The 17,242-nt window shown below is 41.3% G+C and overlaps 1 protein-coding gene across 1 annotated transcript; it reads right to left on the bottom strand.

Annotated features, from left to right (window-relative positions):
* Positions 1 to 12,246: 12,246 nt before the first annotated feature.
* Positions 12,247 to 15,340, bottom strand: TCF21 (transcription factor 21). The gene is made up of 2 exons (XM_007058045.3): positions 14,711 to 15,340; positions 12,247 to 12,771 (listed from the first exon to the last, which is right to left on the bottom strand). The coding sequence occupies exons 1-2, from the start codon at positions 15,158 to 15,160 to the stop codon at positions 12,682 to 12,684; spliced, it is 540 nt and encodes a 179-aa protein (XP_007058107.1). The 5' UTR covers positions 15,161 to 15,340; the 3' UTR covers positions 12,247 to 12,681.
* Between the last annotated feature and the right edge of the window lie 1,902 nt (positions 15,341 to 17,242).

Below are 17,242 nucleotides of genomic sequence, written 5' to 3'. Positions count from 1 at the left end.
CTCTTTACCCCCTTCCGCAGCCTGAGCTGTCCCTGGGTTGCTAGCAGAGGCCCGTGCGAGCCCCCAGGCTCCATGCACTGCTCAGCAGCCTGCGAGGGCAATGCAGCGCAAATCACTGGGGGTGCAGCTGTTTGCTCCTCCCAGCCGGGTTATAATCTGGCGGCCAGTATCTATCCCAGCCTGGCCACCTCCTGCCTTTGCTTGTTCCAGGTATTTTGCAAAGTGGTTTTGTCCCGCGGGTTTGCCACTGCCCTTTTAACTTCAGTGTCATTTCCAAATTTGTATGCTGTGTTGTTGGAGCTGTGTTGTTGGTCCCAGGATATTAGAGAGACAAGGTGGGTGAGGGAATATCTTTTATTGGACCAACTTCTGTTGGTGAGAGAGACAAGCTTTTGAGCCACTCAGGGCCCTTCATCAGGTCAAGCTCAAAAGCTGGTGTCTCGCCAGAAGTTGGTCCAATTAAATATATTACCTCACCCAGACTGTGTCTCTGACTTCCAGATCTGGTTTAAATTTACACCAAAGTAACATGAGAGAGAGGATAAAGAAGAGACTGAATTATATTTTATTTTGTTTGTTTTTAAGTTTATCTGGTCAAGAAAATCATCTGGAAAGTGGAACTTCTAAGAGGTCTACATGTGACTGCAGCTAGCAGAAAACGTTACTGCTTACAGCCTGACAGGCTTCACTGTTGTGAAAGAAATGGTCCTGTGGCTATGCACATAAAGAGTGTGATTGCACTATATTCAATATTCAGTCTCGCAAAACATACAGTTTCAGTCCCATACGTTGCTCTTTAAAATATAATTTAAGAACATGTTATAGCAGAAAAACTAGATTAATAGGAGTATTCCAATAATGTCTGTTGGCAGGGGGCTACATGTGATTATGGTGTAGTGATTAGAAAACTTGGGAGTCAAGACTCCTGGATTTTGTTCCCAGTTCTGATATGGACCTGAAATGTGACCCTGGAGAAAATCACTTAGCTTCTCTGTACCTTAAATTACCTCCTCATAATATGGAGATGATACTACTTCATAGCGGAGTCGAGAACCTTGTCTGAAAGGTACTATATAGTGCAATGTATTGCTCTTATTTAAGGTTTTCTGAAGCTTTAGTTCTATAAATTAGTACTTTTTATGTAAGAAATTACAGTGAAATAGTACTGATTGTGCATAGGACAAGTGAAACTGATTTAAAATTGTTACTTTAAAAACTCTTTCAGCATTGGGACAACTTTTTCTACATCCACATTAATTTTCACCCCAAAAATAGGAATTGATTAGGAGCAATTTTTGCAGATTTCCCCGCTTCAAATATTTTCTCTAGCCTCTAGGAGAATATTAAGAATAGCAGTGCTGCTTATAGCAATTTTTACTTTTTGCAGCATTGGGAACATTACATGCCCTGTCTTAGTGCTTATGTGCAACAGGACTGCCACCTTGTGGCTCATGAAATGGACAGAAATTTACATAAGGTGAGGTGAAAAGAAAAGGAGTACTTGTGGCACCTTAGAGACTAACACATTTATTTGAGCATAAGCTTTCATCGGATGCATGCAGTGGAAAATACAGTGGGGAGTTTTATATACACAGAGAACATGAAAGCATGGGTGTTACCATACACACTGTAACAAGAGTGATCAGGTAAGGTGAGCTATTACCAGCAGGAGAGCGGGGGGGGGGTCGGAGGAGAGAACCTTTTGTAGTGATAATCAAGGTGGGCCATTTCCAGCAGTTGACAAGAACGTGTGAGGAACAGTGGGGGTGGGGGAGGGAATAAACACGGGGAAATAGTTTTACTTTGTGTAATGACACATCCACTCCCAATCTCTATTCAAGCCTAAGTTAATTGTATCCAGTTTGCAAATTAATTCCAATTCAGCAGTCTCTTGTTGGAGTCTGTTTTTGAAGTTTTTTTGTTGAAGAATTGCCACTTTTAGGTCTGTAATCGAGTGACCAAAGAGATTGAAGTGTTCTCCGACTGGTTTTTGAATGTTATAATTCTTGATGTCTGATTTGTGTCCATTTATTCTTTTACGTAGAGACTGCCCACTTTGGCCAATGTACGTGGCAGAGGGGCATTGCTTGCACATGATGGCATATATCACATTGGTAGATGTGCAGGTGAACGAGCCTCTGATAGCGTGGCTGATGTGATTAGGCCCTATGATGGTGTCCCCTGAATAGATATGTGGATACAGTTGGCAACGGACTTTGTTGCAAGGATAGGTTCCTGGGTTAGTGGTTTTGTTGTGTGGTGTGTGGTTGCTGGTGAGTATTTGCTTCAGGTTGGGGGGCTGTCTGTAAGCAAGGACTGGCCTGTCTCCCAAGATCTGTGAGAGTGATGGGTCGTCCTTCAGGATAGGTTGTAGATCCTTGATGATGCGTTGGAGAGGTTTTAGTTGGGGGCTGAAGGTGATGGCTAGTGGCATTCTCTTATTTTCTTTGTTGAGCCTGTCCTGTAGTAGGTAACTTCTGGGTACTCTTCTGGCTCTGTCAATCTGTTTCTTCACTTCAGCAGGTGGGTACTGTAGTTATAGGAACGCTTGATAGAGATCTTGTAGGTGTTTGTCTCTATCTGAGGGGTTGGAGCAAATGCGGTTGTATTGTAGAGCTTGGCTGTAGATAATGGATCGTGTGATGTGGTCTGGATGAAAGCTGGAGGCATGTAGGTAGGCATAGTGGTCAGTAGGTTTCCGGTACAGGGTGGTGGTTATGTGACCATCACTTATTAGCACCATAGTGTCCAGGAAGTGGATCTCTTGTGTGGACTGGTCCAGGCTGAGGTTGATGGTGGGATGGAAATTATTGAAATCATGGTGAAATTCCTCAAGGGATTCTTTTCCATGGGTCCAGATGATGAAGATGTCATCAATGTAGCACAAGTAGAGTAGGGACATTAGGGGATGAGAGCTGAGGAAGCGTTGTTCTAAGTCAGCCATAAAGATATTGGCATACTGTGGGGTCATGCGAGTACCTATAGCGGTGCCCCTGATTTGAAGGTATACATTGTCCCCAAATGTGAAATAGTTATGGGTGAGGACAAAGTCACAAAGTTCAGCCACCAGGTTTGCCGTGACATTATCGGGGGTACTGTTCCTGATGGCTTGTAATCCATCTTCGTGTGGAATGTTGGTGTAGAGGGCTTCTACATCCATAGAGGCTAGGATGGTGTTTTCAGGAAGATCACCGATGGATTGTAGTTTCCTCAGGAAGTCAGTGGAGTCTCGAAGATAGGTGGGAGTGCTGGTAGCGTAGGGCCTAAGGAGGGAGGTGAGGTGATATCTGTTACTGGACAAATTGCCTTTGATGAAAGACAGAGTACCTTTCCCATTACTGAAGAAGAGCTCTGTATAGCTCAAAAGCATGTCTCTCTCACCAACAGAAGTTGGTTCAGTAAAAATAGTACCTCACCAACCTTGTCTCTTTAATATCCTGGAACCAACATGGCTACAATCACACTGCAAGAAACGTACATGGAAGAAACACAGTAAATTGAAGAAACTCTTTGAAAGGAGGGATTCTTATAAGTTTAGAGCAGCCGCTCATATCCTGTAATTGAGTGACACCCCAGGGAATCTCTAGCAGTTTTCTGGGGTGTGTCATGTTACTTTTAATTCCTTGTCTGTGGTCTGCTAAGTCACCTCAGATGTTACAAAAGATCTCTTAGCCATTAAACAGATTCCTATGGTGCCTCCTGTGGAACTTGGCAATTCCTCTGGGGTGCTATATATACCATCCCAAAGGATGCTGAGGTTCTTCTCTGGAGATCTGTGGTCCATTTGTGAGTAACCAGGCAGCCATGTTACGAAAAAAAGATAAAGTGCACTTTAGCTAAACTTTTGGCTTTAATGCCCTGCTTTTTAGCATGTTATTAAATGCCTGGTGTTACAAACAGTGTCTCTCTAAATGTATTTATTTTCCACAAACCTACTGTTACTTTTTCAGGTCCTCACTTCTTCTAGTGTTACTTCCATACAGATGCTTAGTCATGACCCTGATGTTATAAATATATTTTTGTATTATAAAGAAATTAATCCCATATTATTTTGAGCTTACAACTATCTGTTTACCACTTGTTCCTCATTCATACTGGGCTATATTTTCAAGACATGGCCTCTATTTGTCCACATAAGTATGCCCAGGCAGGTGCATATACAACTATTGTATTTGCATGTGCAAACAGACAATTATGCATACAAATTCTGTGATTGATAAGTTTGCATGCAAATTTGGCAGTTGTGTAAGCAAATGCTTGCACACAATTAGAAACTAGGTAAAAAGTTTAGATGTTTAATCAGATACCTTGAAACTCTTCCCTATGCTCTCCCACAGCCATCTTTCCCTGTTTTTTCTCTACAAGACCTTGGATCACTTGCGCTCCCCTACAGCATTCTAAATTGGACTGTGGCTGCTTCTTCCTCCAACACACAACTAATTCTTTCCTGCCTCCCTGTAATTCTCTATAGGTTGTATGCTCCCTCTCACGTTCCTTTGAAGATCTAGTGCATGGGCTAGCTATTGCTATCTTTTTGATCCAGTGGATAGTGCCCTGAATTGCGACTTGGGAGACCTGGTTTCTATTCCTGCCTCTGTCATTGATCAGCTATGTGACTTTGAGCAAGTCACTTCACTCTCTCTGCCTCTGTTTCCTCTTCCAACATTTGTGTTGTCTATTAGATTGTAAGCTTTTGGGGGGTGGGGCAGTCTCTTATTATGTTTGTACAGTGCCTAGCACAATAGGGCCCTGTTCTCAAATTTGGCCCCTAGGTGCTATGGTAATGAAAATAATTACAATTGAGCCCTAAGCACCTGCAGTTATTGTTTGTTTTGTAATGGACTTGCTAATTAATTAAGTATCCCAGACTATACTGAAAGAGCTAGTGTGCACTCTGTTTTAATAATACTTATCTAGAGACAATCAGATCCTGCACCAAATCTTAAAGTGGAGGCAACAACATCTTTTTGGGGAGATCATCATCAAGAGAGAGCTTATACTGAGTGTCTCAGGGATTGCTGAGGAGCTCTCAGAAGGCAGCAGTCACTAGGGAGAAAGATACACATGGGAAGAGGCTTGTAAGGGAAGGCACCCACTGGTTGTTGAGTATAGATATAGTAAATAGTATAAGCACTCTGGCTTATCTGCTGCCCTTGTCTTCAGTATACTCATATGCTTCTGAGATAGATATGCCTTTATGTGCCGTATGATAACTCTCATTCGGTATATTCAATCATATGATTATGTGTCTGGTGTAAATAGTAAAAACAGCTCAACAGAGCCATTTATACTCAAGTAAACAAAAGGTTATTTTACAACCTTATGCATGAAAAAGAATGTAGAGAAGTGCTATATCAAAAAGAAAAAGGAAAAGATACAGAGCAACCGACAAGATTGTCCTTTAGTAACTTTACAGCAGGCAGAATGGTACCATCTTTCCTGCTTAACTATATCTAATTTCAGCAGCTGGGATTGAATCAAACATTCAGATCATATCCTTGCACAAAAAGACTCTGTTGGCAATACCAAGGAAATAAAGAGAGGAATAATAAAATTAAAAGAGCAACAGAATATTAACCAGGGCCTAGAACATAAGAGGTGTTGAATAACTCTTGTGAGATGCTGAGCACATTAAATTGTCACAGATTTGGCTTCTGCTTTCCACTGATAAAGTGGCTGGATTGTGGTGTGGGATAAAATGGAGAAAAGGGGAAATGATTATGTTTCTGTTTGTTTCTAGTTTCTTCGTATATTCTTCAGAATCACTCAGTTTCAGATTCTGTATTTCTATCATCAGTTTCTCCAGGGCCTGATCCTGCAAAGTGCTGAATTCTCTTTGCACAGAGGTGCTGAATACTCTCAACTCCCAATGGCTGTGCTCCTCTGAAAATACAAAAGCCTTGTCCTCACTAAGGAAATTGTACAAATGTTTTAGTTGCTATTACTGGTTCCGTTCCACCAGTGCTAGCAATGTTGGGAGCCCTAGTGTAGATGGGTTGCTGACTGTGTTTTTCTATTTCTACATTAATTTTCACCCAAGAAGCATTGTTAACTAATCTTTTATCTTGCCTCTGGGAGAACATTAAGTATAGAAGAAACGTGAAAAGCACTATATGTAAGTGGTGGTGGTGTTATTCTGCAGTCTCTTATTTTGTTTGTATAAAAGACACTGCATATTATTGTTATTGTTTCAGCGAAGAAAAATATTGCCTTGATGATTAAATATGTCACAATAGGCACAAACCCAAAAGCCAGGGGTAACACAGTCATTCTGGTCATTTGTCATACACTGGCTTTTGTCTCATATATGTTTGAAGGGTGAGAGGTATATAGCTGTAGCGATTTGGGCTGCCGTCCAGTTGAACAGTTATCTCTGTGTGTGTGCTCCATCCCTGGGAACGTGCATTGTCTCTGCCTCCTCCTTGCTGCTGTAGTCCAGAATTTCACAGATGTTCTTCCCGGGGTAGACAAAGGCAGCTGCAGCTCTCAGGCTCACTCAGCTATGTTTCCTTTCTCTTTGGTGGTCTGACTCCGCCCTTTTGTGATCTAGATGCTGATGGTTCCTCCCCCTCCCTTTTGAAGGACTGAGCAGTAGCCGGAGGAAGAGAGATCATTCTATGGCTGTTCATTCACCTTTACTCTTGACTCCTCTTTGGGTAGCTACACAATCAGAGGCTCCTTCTGGGAGCTAACTTACTACCTCTCCTGGCCTCTCTGATCTGGAATGACGTTGTTTGCAGTGTTGTTGTAACCATGTTGGTCCCAGGATTCTAGAGAGACAAGGTGAATGGGGTAATATTTTTTTTATTGGAACAACGTCTGTTAGTCCAATAAAAGATATTACCTCACCCACATTGTTCTAAACAACAGCTAAATAACCCAAAAAGGACTTTTCTAAAATATATGCCTTAGGAATTATTTTGGGGGAGTTCTATAGCGTGTGTTATCCAGAAAGTCAGTTTAGATGATCAGAGTGGTCCATTCTGGCCTAGGAACCGATGAATCTAGTAAACAGTTAATCCATATTTATATCTGGGAAATGGACTTGGTTACGGTTTATGCAAAGAGTGCAGTGTCCTATAGATCTGCTTGTCTTTGTCACTCTTTCTGTGAAAATTACCTCACATATTTTAAGGCATCAGGACGTATATTTTTCAAATGTCTTTCTCACCAGGGACACTTCAAATTCTTCAATTGATGCCTGTGCCTATTTGTACGCACATCACACACATATTAATGTTTCTTTAGTAAGTTTAGAAGTTCAAATTTCAGGACAAAACTACAAGTCACAAGAATGCCTAATTTCAAGACTGTTCTGACAGTAAGGGCTTGTTCGCAAGGAGTTTTTGGATTGCTTTAGCTATATCCATTTGAAACCTGTATAGTTACAGTGGTACACCCCTTGTGTGGTCATAGTTATGCAGATATAGCTTGCTCTTGTAAATGTATGGGCACCTTCATTTGGGTATAACTGCATCCACAGAGGGGTTGCATTGATTTAACTATTTCAGTGAAAAATCACACCTCTGAATGCCATAATTAAATCAGTACAAAAACTGCGCAGACCAGGCCTAAGGTTTTTCATCTGTGGGAAAGGACCATGTGAAACCAATATACTATGATCAGACACTGCAAAATATTGTATTTGGTTGAAGCATGAACATTTTTGACCCCACAATTGTGACTGACTGCCTAGGAAAACGTGCTTGCATGTGACTTCACCAATGGCATTGCTGTCATATTCTTCATAATACCTATTTTCCAAAAAGAAAAAAACCTGGTCCTTAGATCTCATTGGTGTTATTGATTATCAGTGCTGTAAAAACACAGTCCCTATCCTCAATTCTCAGTCTAATTCAGATACAGATAGCAAAGTTCACACACGTGATGCACAGGTTGAGGGTACAGTCTTAAAAGACTGCTGCGTATGTTTTAATGAACATCTGGATTATTGAGTCTAGACTACTGTACAAAGGCTCCACAGAAGAAGTATGTTTTCATGAGGGATATGAATGATGAAAGGGAAATCAGGTAGGGCAGGAGGGTGAGGGGAAATATTTTTATAGCAGAAAAATACAATACTTTAATAGTATTAGGGGTTTGGAGGATTGAAATACATAATTTCTGTGATGTTTAATGGTTCAAATTATCCCACTTTGTTCCTGAGATGTACGGCAATGGCTGCTGTGCAATTCCCAAAAGAAGGCAGTGCTTCCAAGTCAATGGGTTTACATGGAATAAACACAACTCCATGTTCATTACACATCTGTGGGTTGCACTATACAGCAACCAAGTGCGCCTGACTGCAGAAGGAAAAATGGACTGACCTTGGGTGGAGAGAGGTGTTTTCCGTCTCAAACCCCACACCTTTCTACCTCCTTGCTCTGCAGCTGTGAACCGCAGGTGTCCCACTGCAGAAAACTTAATTCAGGCTCTAACCTGGAATAACAGACTGTGCTGCAATAGGCCATCTGTCTTTCTTTCTATAGGGGAAGTAAGGCAGCCACCATTTGTGGCTTCCCTGCCCCTGATATGCTAGCAACAATACTACTGGTGTTTTATGGGCTGGTGGTTCCATCATACAGAGTAACAGAAATGATAGCATAGGCTTAAATGAAGACAAGCATTTGCTGTCCAGTCCTCCTTGCTTCATGAGGATTGCTGCTGGCAAATACACTCTGAACACAAAGCCCTGCAGCCTGGGTGATGACTGGTTGAATAGTTTAAGACTAGATTTAGGATCCTAAATCCCATTTTCAAAAGAGACTTTGGCACTCAGGACTCCACAATTCAGTGAGAGTTAATGGGAATTAGACTCCTAACTGCCTGAGTCGCTTTTGAAAATGGGACTCAGACTTGCAAGTCACTTAGAAGTTTTTGAAAATGTCACCCATTATCTCTTAAATACATGTAAAGAAAAACATTTGGTTCATTTTTTTCAATCTAAGTAAAACCATTTGCTTTTTTGTTTGCTGCACAATTGGTCTCACTGGGCCACATTCCAGTGCCTTTACTCATTTTGAGAAGTACCTTACTTCACAAGTAGTCTTGAATGGGACTACTTGCAGAATAAGGTGTTACCCAAAGCAAGTAAAGGTGGCAGAATCTGTCTCCTTGTATCTACTATGTGTCTATGAACCTGTTGTCTCTCCATTGTTTTCAATGCAGGCTTTTATCCATGATTGCAATTACATTTCTCATATTTCCATTTTAGATGCTTTCCTTTTTCACCACCCTATTCTTGTACATTTAAAGTGGCAAATATCCCTTGAAATCCTAGCCTCTAATGAACTATTAATATCACCAGATTAAAAAAGGAGCAGGAAAGTGTTGACTGAATTTAGTCATTGTTGAGAACTGGAGTGGTGAAAAGATGGAACCTGTTTATGTAGGAAATCTGGGGTCCAATCCTGCATTTTTTGTACACCCAAAACTCCCATTGACTTCAAGGTGTGAAAAGAGAACAGCACTTGGTTTCAATTCTTTAGTAAGCAGTAGTTAATATTGACCCAATTAATGATTTTAAGTATCAATACAATTATTTTTTCTATTTCATTAGGTAACATAAAAATGTGACTCTCAAGGGATCCTTGATTATAAAGTACACCTAGTTTAAGGTCATGGGACCTGATTCTGTTCCTCTTGAAGGGAATGGTAAAATTCCAGTTGATTCTGTGGAAGTAAGAGCACGCCTCTGGTCCTGCAATTTTTGTTCAGGCAAGGTTCCCATCATCTTTAGGTGTGCAAAAAATTAGGATTGACCCATTTATATTTACCCTATAATAAGTAAAATATTCAGGACCAGATCTTCAGGTGTTTTAAAGTGGCATAGCTCCACTGAAGACAAGGAGATTATGTTAGTTTGCCCCAGATAGGGATGTGTATCTGGGTTTTTAATTTCACCAAGTGTTAAGTTAAAGATGTGAAGAAAGTTAAATGACATAGCACTATTATTAAAAAGTATTAGAACAATTACTTCAAATTCACACATACACACCCAGATTTTATATATATATATATCCTACACAAACATGTTTATATATATTATATACACACACCCCACATATATGTTATAGGTAGTTATTTTCTTTAGCTGTATTTATGAGACCATAATGTGTTTATCAGTTTAGTGTTAGTTACATGAATTTACTAGATCATAGTTCTCTTGTAATCTGGATTTGGGTCACTTGAGGGACTAAATAATTTGTGAATCTAAATGTAAAATTAAATTAGAGGTTAGTAAAATAAAAATATAATCAGTAACTCACTACGCTGATATATTGGACAAATCAGGAAACCGATCTGCAAAAAGCTATTATCCTAAGCTATTATTAGCATTCATCTAATAATACAGAGTCTGTGACCTCACCACTCCTTCCTATTTGAGTCCGGACTCTGTTTATGTAAAACAGGGCAGGATCCTTCAAGAGGGATTTTGCCTGAATAAAGGACCGTAGATCAGACTTACACGGAGACGTCAGAAATGAAATGGAGGAAATGACAGTGTGATGGAGCCTAGAGCAAAGAGAAGAAACGTTAACAAAACATCACTAGAAAAAGAAGAAAGTGCGCAGGCTTTGGAGATACAAAATCAGAAATATATACCTGGGCCCCAGTCTCGCAGTCCTCACTGGAGCAAAACTTCTATTGGCTACTATCTGATTTATTTATCTTGACCAAAATGATCAGCTGTAGATGTCTGATGTCAAGGGGAGTTTTGCCGTTGACTTAAAGGGTTCAGGATTGAACCTTAGGTAACTAATGTTTGGCACTGAAAGAAGTAGTCTGTTTCCCGCAGGTTCGGAGCATCCGCAGCGCCCATTGACTTCAATGGGCTTGTAGATGAAAATCAGGTCATTAGATAGCTGAGGTCCCACAAAAACTTTTGCACCTACCTTGACTTAGCCCAGGGATCTCACTGGCTTTGGAATGCACAAAGTTACTTAGGTGCAAACGTGCTTGCAAGATCAGACCAGAAATATGAATGTAGGTGCCTAATTTTAAACCACTAACTTCGAGAGTTCTGGCCCTGGATTTTTCTCTCCGTCTTCCCAGTGATATCGAATCGGATCACCACCTAGCCCGTAGTGTAAATCAGCTATATTGTCTGCGCGGTCTTGTCTTCCCCTGACTCCCCCAAAGCAAACCCTTAAGGTTCCCGTGAGACCGTTAACTTGCATTACAGCGGTTGTTGTTTTGTTTTGATTTGATTTTTGTTCTTGTGCATTTCCCGTTTCCTGGTAAACTCTTCCTGGCGGAGACAGAGACAGTGTAAGGCAGCGACCAGAAAGCCAATGTTGTCTATTTTCGTAAAGAAAAAGAAAATACCCAGGTATCAAATTGAACTGAAAAAAATATTGAAATAGCAAGTGAAGCGGAAATTTAAAGCCCCTCTGCTAATAATAACAGTATAAATAACCGAAGACATCTTGTAAACAGTGCGGTCATAACCCTGAAACATTAAACAGCTCGGTGGGATCTGGCGCATCAGCTGCCTGTGGACTCGGCTGGCTCAGGGGAAAGAGCCCGGCGCGCTCTGTTTATCTCAACTTTAATCTCCCACAGACTATCTGATCAATAGAGAGGAAGATGTTTAAATTAAAAATTCTAGGCACCACGAACCTGGGCCCCGGGGGAATCCTTTCTCTAGCTGTACTTCATCAATAAGTAACTCATTAAATAACACCCCTTCCCCCCGAAATTACATTGTAGGGGAGGAAAACCGTTTCCAGCATTGATCAGGCCTTGGATTTTCCTCCCCCGTGGTTACTAAAAGTCAGTCTTTTTAAAATTAGAGTAAGGAGTTAGCCTAGACGATCGATATTAATGTGTACTTCGCAATACGGCTGTGCCATGCGACCTCTAGCAGTACACGTGGAGCAGCAGGCTGCGAACTTTGTGGCTGGTCAGTTTCAAATGGCAGGAGGCTGCTTTAGAAATGCTGGAATCCCCAATCTGCCAGGTTATTATCACACTTCAGAAGTAATTCTCTTTCTCCACAAAATATTAAAAAAGAAGCGCGAACTGGCAATCAGGCTCCAAACACCATCATCCCCCGACCCCCAAAGGATAGGGTCTAAATCTTCTTAATTAGGAAAATAAACACCTTATAATCTGGGGTCAAAGAGTTTTGTTCCCGGATCTATCATCCCACATAAATGTGGTTGCTTTCAGGAGAACCGAGAACGTGGGGTCATTCCACAAAACGCTCCAGCGCTGAAATGAAAATTAGACCGCTCTGTATTTATTTTCTATAGAAAGCAAGATTTATTCACAGAAATATAGCAAAACCTGTTTGAAGAAAATATATCTATATATCTTTAACGTGAATTACTTTATAGATGTGACTATCAAAGTCAATTATTCTATGAATCTACATATGTCACAATGTATCATACAAAAGATACACATTTTGGTACGTTGTGTTTGATCTTCCTCGCTATTAGCACTTGAACCAGCAAGGCTGCTTTGCAGGACAACCAACTGTACACGCGTTAATAAAGTTAAATATATGGGATCTTTGGGGTGGAGTCTTTGCTAATGTACATTTGGTCTCCTCTTTAGTGAGACTGAATCTCCGCGTCTCTATAAAGTGTTCCTTAGCGGGGAGTCTCCAGCTTCCCTCTCCATCTCCCCCGCCTTGCACACACACTGAAGATGGTCTCCTAAGCTTGAGGTTGGTCAGGATGCTGTAGGTCCACACAGGCGATTTGTGTTCACCACTTCTTTCAGGTCACTCTCTGGTTTGCCAGCCACCATAAAAGGCCAAGTCTGTAGCAGGAAATGACATGGGATGGGCAAGGGGATAAAAAAAAAAAGGGGGGGTTATCACTGTGATATTACAAGTGTCTAGTGCGACTGTGATACACCAGAACACACGAGCAGAGTAGCCTCTCCACATTTTTACCAGCAATAAAAAACTGTTGAGCTAGGCAACCAGGTGCTGGGTTAGTCATTTCTAGCGATGACTCCGCTGGATTGTACTCAGGGGCAACGCACATAAAAACGCTTAGCCTCCCAAAGCCATTCGTCTCTCTCCCTTGTGATTATATATAGTCCTCCGAGTGATGAATCGTGGTCTAGCCATCCCAGAAACCGCGCTCTGTTGCTTTTTAGATAACTGATAGCGTTTGCATGACCACATAATTAGTACGAGTAAAGACAGATCAACACCGTTCTTCCTAAACTGGGTAATGTCAAGGCACCGCTCTCGTATGTTGCTCCTTTGTTTTTAAAATGAAATCCATTTGCTGTCTTACCAAAAGTCTCAGCATTCTACACTGTACCGATTACTGTAATTCTACTATTAGAAGGCCAACTCCTGCTGTTCTTACTCAGGTAAAAGTCTCACTGAGGTTAAGGGGAGGTTTAGCTGAGTAAAGAGTGCCGGGTTAGACCCATAATTTAAATTATATTATTATTTTCCCCTCGCTTTACCGCTGCAGGAAGAGCAGCCTCCTTTAATAGCCTTACCACTAAAAAGCTGCACCCCCGAAAACATTTTGCAAGGAGTACAAAAGGGTTGCCCTCAGACTGCAGTCTGCCCGCTTGTTAGATTGCTGTGTTTACCCACGAGTTAAGATGCAATTATTTTAAAAATAAATAGCTCAAGTCCTTATCAAATCACCTCGTGGATAGCAAACTGCCGGCTATTTTCCCGCGGAGTCCCAAACGTTTGAAAAGCAGCTCAAAAGAAGATCACCCCACTGAACGGCCGCAGTGTTTTATGAAATTCATTTATCATGCAATGTCCAAACATGTATCAAAATTTAAACTCTAAATGAAGAGAAAGAATGATCTGTTTTAACCACCGATTTTAGAAAATGTATTCAGTTCTTGCAGTGGTTTGAATTATTACTATTATGGATACGGTTGGCAGTACAGCAAGAATGAATCAAATCAACATATATATGAGGGAGAACTTGTGTTTCATTTATCTTTACTGTACTTCCAACTCTACAGTAATAGCTACAATTACCTAATACATCTTTTAAATCCTTGGTGAAATTAGAGGACTAGGATTTAGAGGGTTTTTTTTCCTACTCTAAAGTTCTCATTTATAAAAGAAACATCCCGAGACCAGTAAATCCGAGGTATTGAAAGAATAGATCTATGGTGATGTTTTTAAAAAGCAAGGGGTTGTGTGTGTGTGTGTGTGTGTGTGTGTGTGTGTGTGTGCTATTTTACAGCAATAAACACCAGAAAATAAAGAAGACATGAAGACTGACTCCTGCGTTAAGAAATCGGACCTGTTCCTATATACTGAACAATGTTAAAGTACTTAATTGAACAAGAAACCCTGTGTGTATAAATACTGCGTGTATAATGAACTTGTTACACAGGTTTTTTAGGGATGTCGTCTCTCTCCCAACAGTGTGTGTGTAAAAGACGTTACTGAATCGATTTGCACAGTTGCAGCGCTTTTGACCTGTCACCCCCTTTTGAGCAGATGAACACAGAAAAAGGAGTGCCATTATAACGTTAAGATCTTTTAAGATTTCAGCTAACAGCGTTTGGGGAGGGAGGTGACTTGGAAGGCGTCTGTTTTATTCTAATAAAACGCAACACCTCAACGCCCCTAATGGTGGATCTCAGTGGATCTGCCAGCAGTCCTGTCTGAAGGGTACAACACATGTTGATTTCCCCCTCCCTTCACCTCAGCCATCAAGTGTATTGATGAACTATTAAACGCGCCCAGGCTGGAACTTACCAGATTGACTGGGTGAATGTAACCATTTTCGTACTTGTCATTGGCCAGGATCTGTCTCAGGTGAGCAATGTAGCTGGATGCCAGCCTCAAGGTGTCCAGTTTGGAAAGCTTGGTGTCTGGAGGTACCCAGGGCAAAGTGGTCTTAAGCCTCGAGAAAGCTTTGCTGAGTACCCTCATCCTCGCTCTCTCCCGGGCATTGGCGGCGTTTCTCTGGACTTGCTTCCCCTCCTGGCTCACTCCATTTAAAGGGTTCTTTTTGGTGGGAGCCTTTTTCCTCTTGCCTGAGGCGCCTCTCCCCTTTTGGGGGGACGCGTTCTCGCAATTGGAGCCCTCTTCGTTGCTCTCGTTCGACGTCCCAAACTCTTTGTTAGAATCCATTTTCAGGCCATCGCATTCCAGCATTTCCACCTCCTGAAGGTCTTCCACATCGCTGAGCGAGCCAGTGGACATGGTCTGAGAGATGCACAGGGATCAAAGCTCCCACAGGGGCAGGCGTTGGGGGAATAGCTCAGCTTGAGAAGACGCTTGCCCTCGCCCTGGGGTGTGATAGGTTTGCAGTCAAGAGAGGATCCCCGCCCCACCCCCGCTTGTTGCCCGTGTTTGAGTGAGAGAGAAAGCTGAGGAATTTGTTGAGGACACTAGTAATTTATCTGGGGAATAGAGAGGCGGATCCGGCTGCAGCCCAGGGGAGGGGCCTGTCCGGCCACTGCCTGTTGCTGCTCACCACATTCACAAACCTCTGCTCAAGAGCAGGAGGGGAAAACAGGCACCAAAGAAGAGTTCCAGCGATCTCAACGTTGTAATTCAAATCTTCCCAACTGGAGCAAGGCAACTCCCCCCTCCTCTGCCCCTTGGAACTCTGCATGGCCCTCCCTCCTGCCTGCTAGATGACCCAGGAGTCTGGTGTCATCCTTGTCCATGACTCCTGATGAAAGCTAAAATGCCTCCTGATCAGGGTGCCCAGCCGGTCTACCAGGCAGCTGACTTGGCCATGGATTGTTAACACATAGCTTCCGAACTGTGTCCTGTAAACTCATCTGAAAGAAATTTGTGGATGATTGTTTGAGAATGCATCCTATTAGGATATACTCTGAAACACAGAAGCTGGGTCCCCTAGTGAAAGCACAGAGATTGAACCCAGGAGATCTGAATTCAGTTATAGGCTTCCTGTGTGACCTTTGGCTAAGCACCTTCATTTCTCTGTGTTTGAGTTTACCCATCTGTAAAATGGGAATAATAATAACAACAATAATAGTAATACTAATAACAACAACAATAACAAATATAATTAATAATTAATTCTCCCCTAATTCTCAGGTATGCTGTGCAACTTATTTCATCGGTATCTGCAAAGCACTTAGAAATTCTTCCAATGGAAGGCCTTATATAAATGCAAAGTGATATTATAATTTAATGTTAGACTATTTTCTTTTTATAACAAATAGAATAAAAATATATACCTACAAATTGAAATGAAATCAGGAAAAATATTTACCAAATGTTGCAAAGTTTGCATAAAAAGTTGCCTTTAAATAAAACATCAGTTTAAATAAATATATTTCTTTCAAAGATTTTGGTACTTATGTTAATATTTATTTTGTTCATTTATATTCTAAAAATATGTCTAGTTGTCTATATTCAGGTTACTACATGATCCATTACCAAAGACCGGCTGGGAGGTTTGTCTGAGTAAATACAGCATGGGGTGGCCCATAGAGTAGGAATTTCAAAAGAACTCAGCTTTGGCCTAATTCTGCTGCCACTGAAGTCAATAGGAATTTTACCGCTGTTTTTAATGAGTGCAGAGTTAGGTCAATACTGAGTGTTTTCATAATCCCACCCATAATGTGTAAATGTAATTTGGTAGGTTATTAAGATCCATGTAAAGCTTTTTCTGAAATATATATAGTAGAGTTTTCAAAAGTACCTATCGTTGGCCTAAATCCGCTTCCACTGAAGTCAATGGTTAAATGCCTCTGCCCCTGGAACCAAGTGTAGAGAGAGGTCCATAGAAAAGTAAATGCAGCATGTTGTATTTCCTTCCCTATCTTGTCCCCTCCCCACCCATAGATCTTGGACCAAAAATAAATCTCTCTGGAGATTGGGTTGTACATATGTGTGAGAGGAGAGAACAGGACTACAGGGAAGCAGATCCACATATGGGTGGTGCCCTCTGTGTGTATGTGGAACGTACAATCTGGACCCCAGGGAAAACAATTACTTAGGAGACTTAATCACAATGTGTAACTTAATTGCTCCAGGCCTGATTGAAAGCTCCTTGAAACCAAGAGAAAGACTTCCATTAGCTTTTGTGGGCACTGCATCAGGCTCTTTGTCCACACTCCTAACCCCCCCCCCCCCCCCCCCCAACCAACATAATATTTAGGGGATATGGTGATGCTAAATTAGTCAATGGTGGTATAGTGGTATGAGATCTTCAGATGAGAGTTTTTATAGATGAACAAAATATTATTGAATATAGATTTTAATAAACAATGAAAGTATCTCTTACCTTTTCATCCATTTGTTTTC

This window comes from Chelonia mydas, chromosome 3 (assembly GCF_015237465.2).
Source record: "Chelonia mydas isolate rCheMyd1 chromosome 3, rCheMyd1.pri.v2, whole genome shotgun sequence".
Lineage (NCBI taxonomy): Eukaryota > Metazoa > Chordata > Testudines > Cheloniidae > Chelonia > Chelonia mydas.
The sequence above is the reverse complement of the archived record's forward strand: the minus strand, read 5'-3'. Positions and strand labels throughout refer to the sequence as shown.

Coding starts and splice junctions, on each gene's coding strand:
- TCF21 (XM_007058045.3), bottom strand. CDS start 15,160: ATGTCCACTGGCTCGCTCAGCGATGTGGAAGACCTTCAGGAGGTGGAA. Junction 12,772..14,710: donor ACATTCACCCAGTCAATCTG/GTAAGTTCCAGC, acceptor TTCCTGCTACAG/ACTTGGCCTTTTATGGTGGC.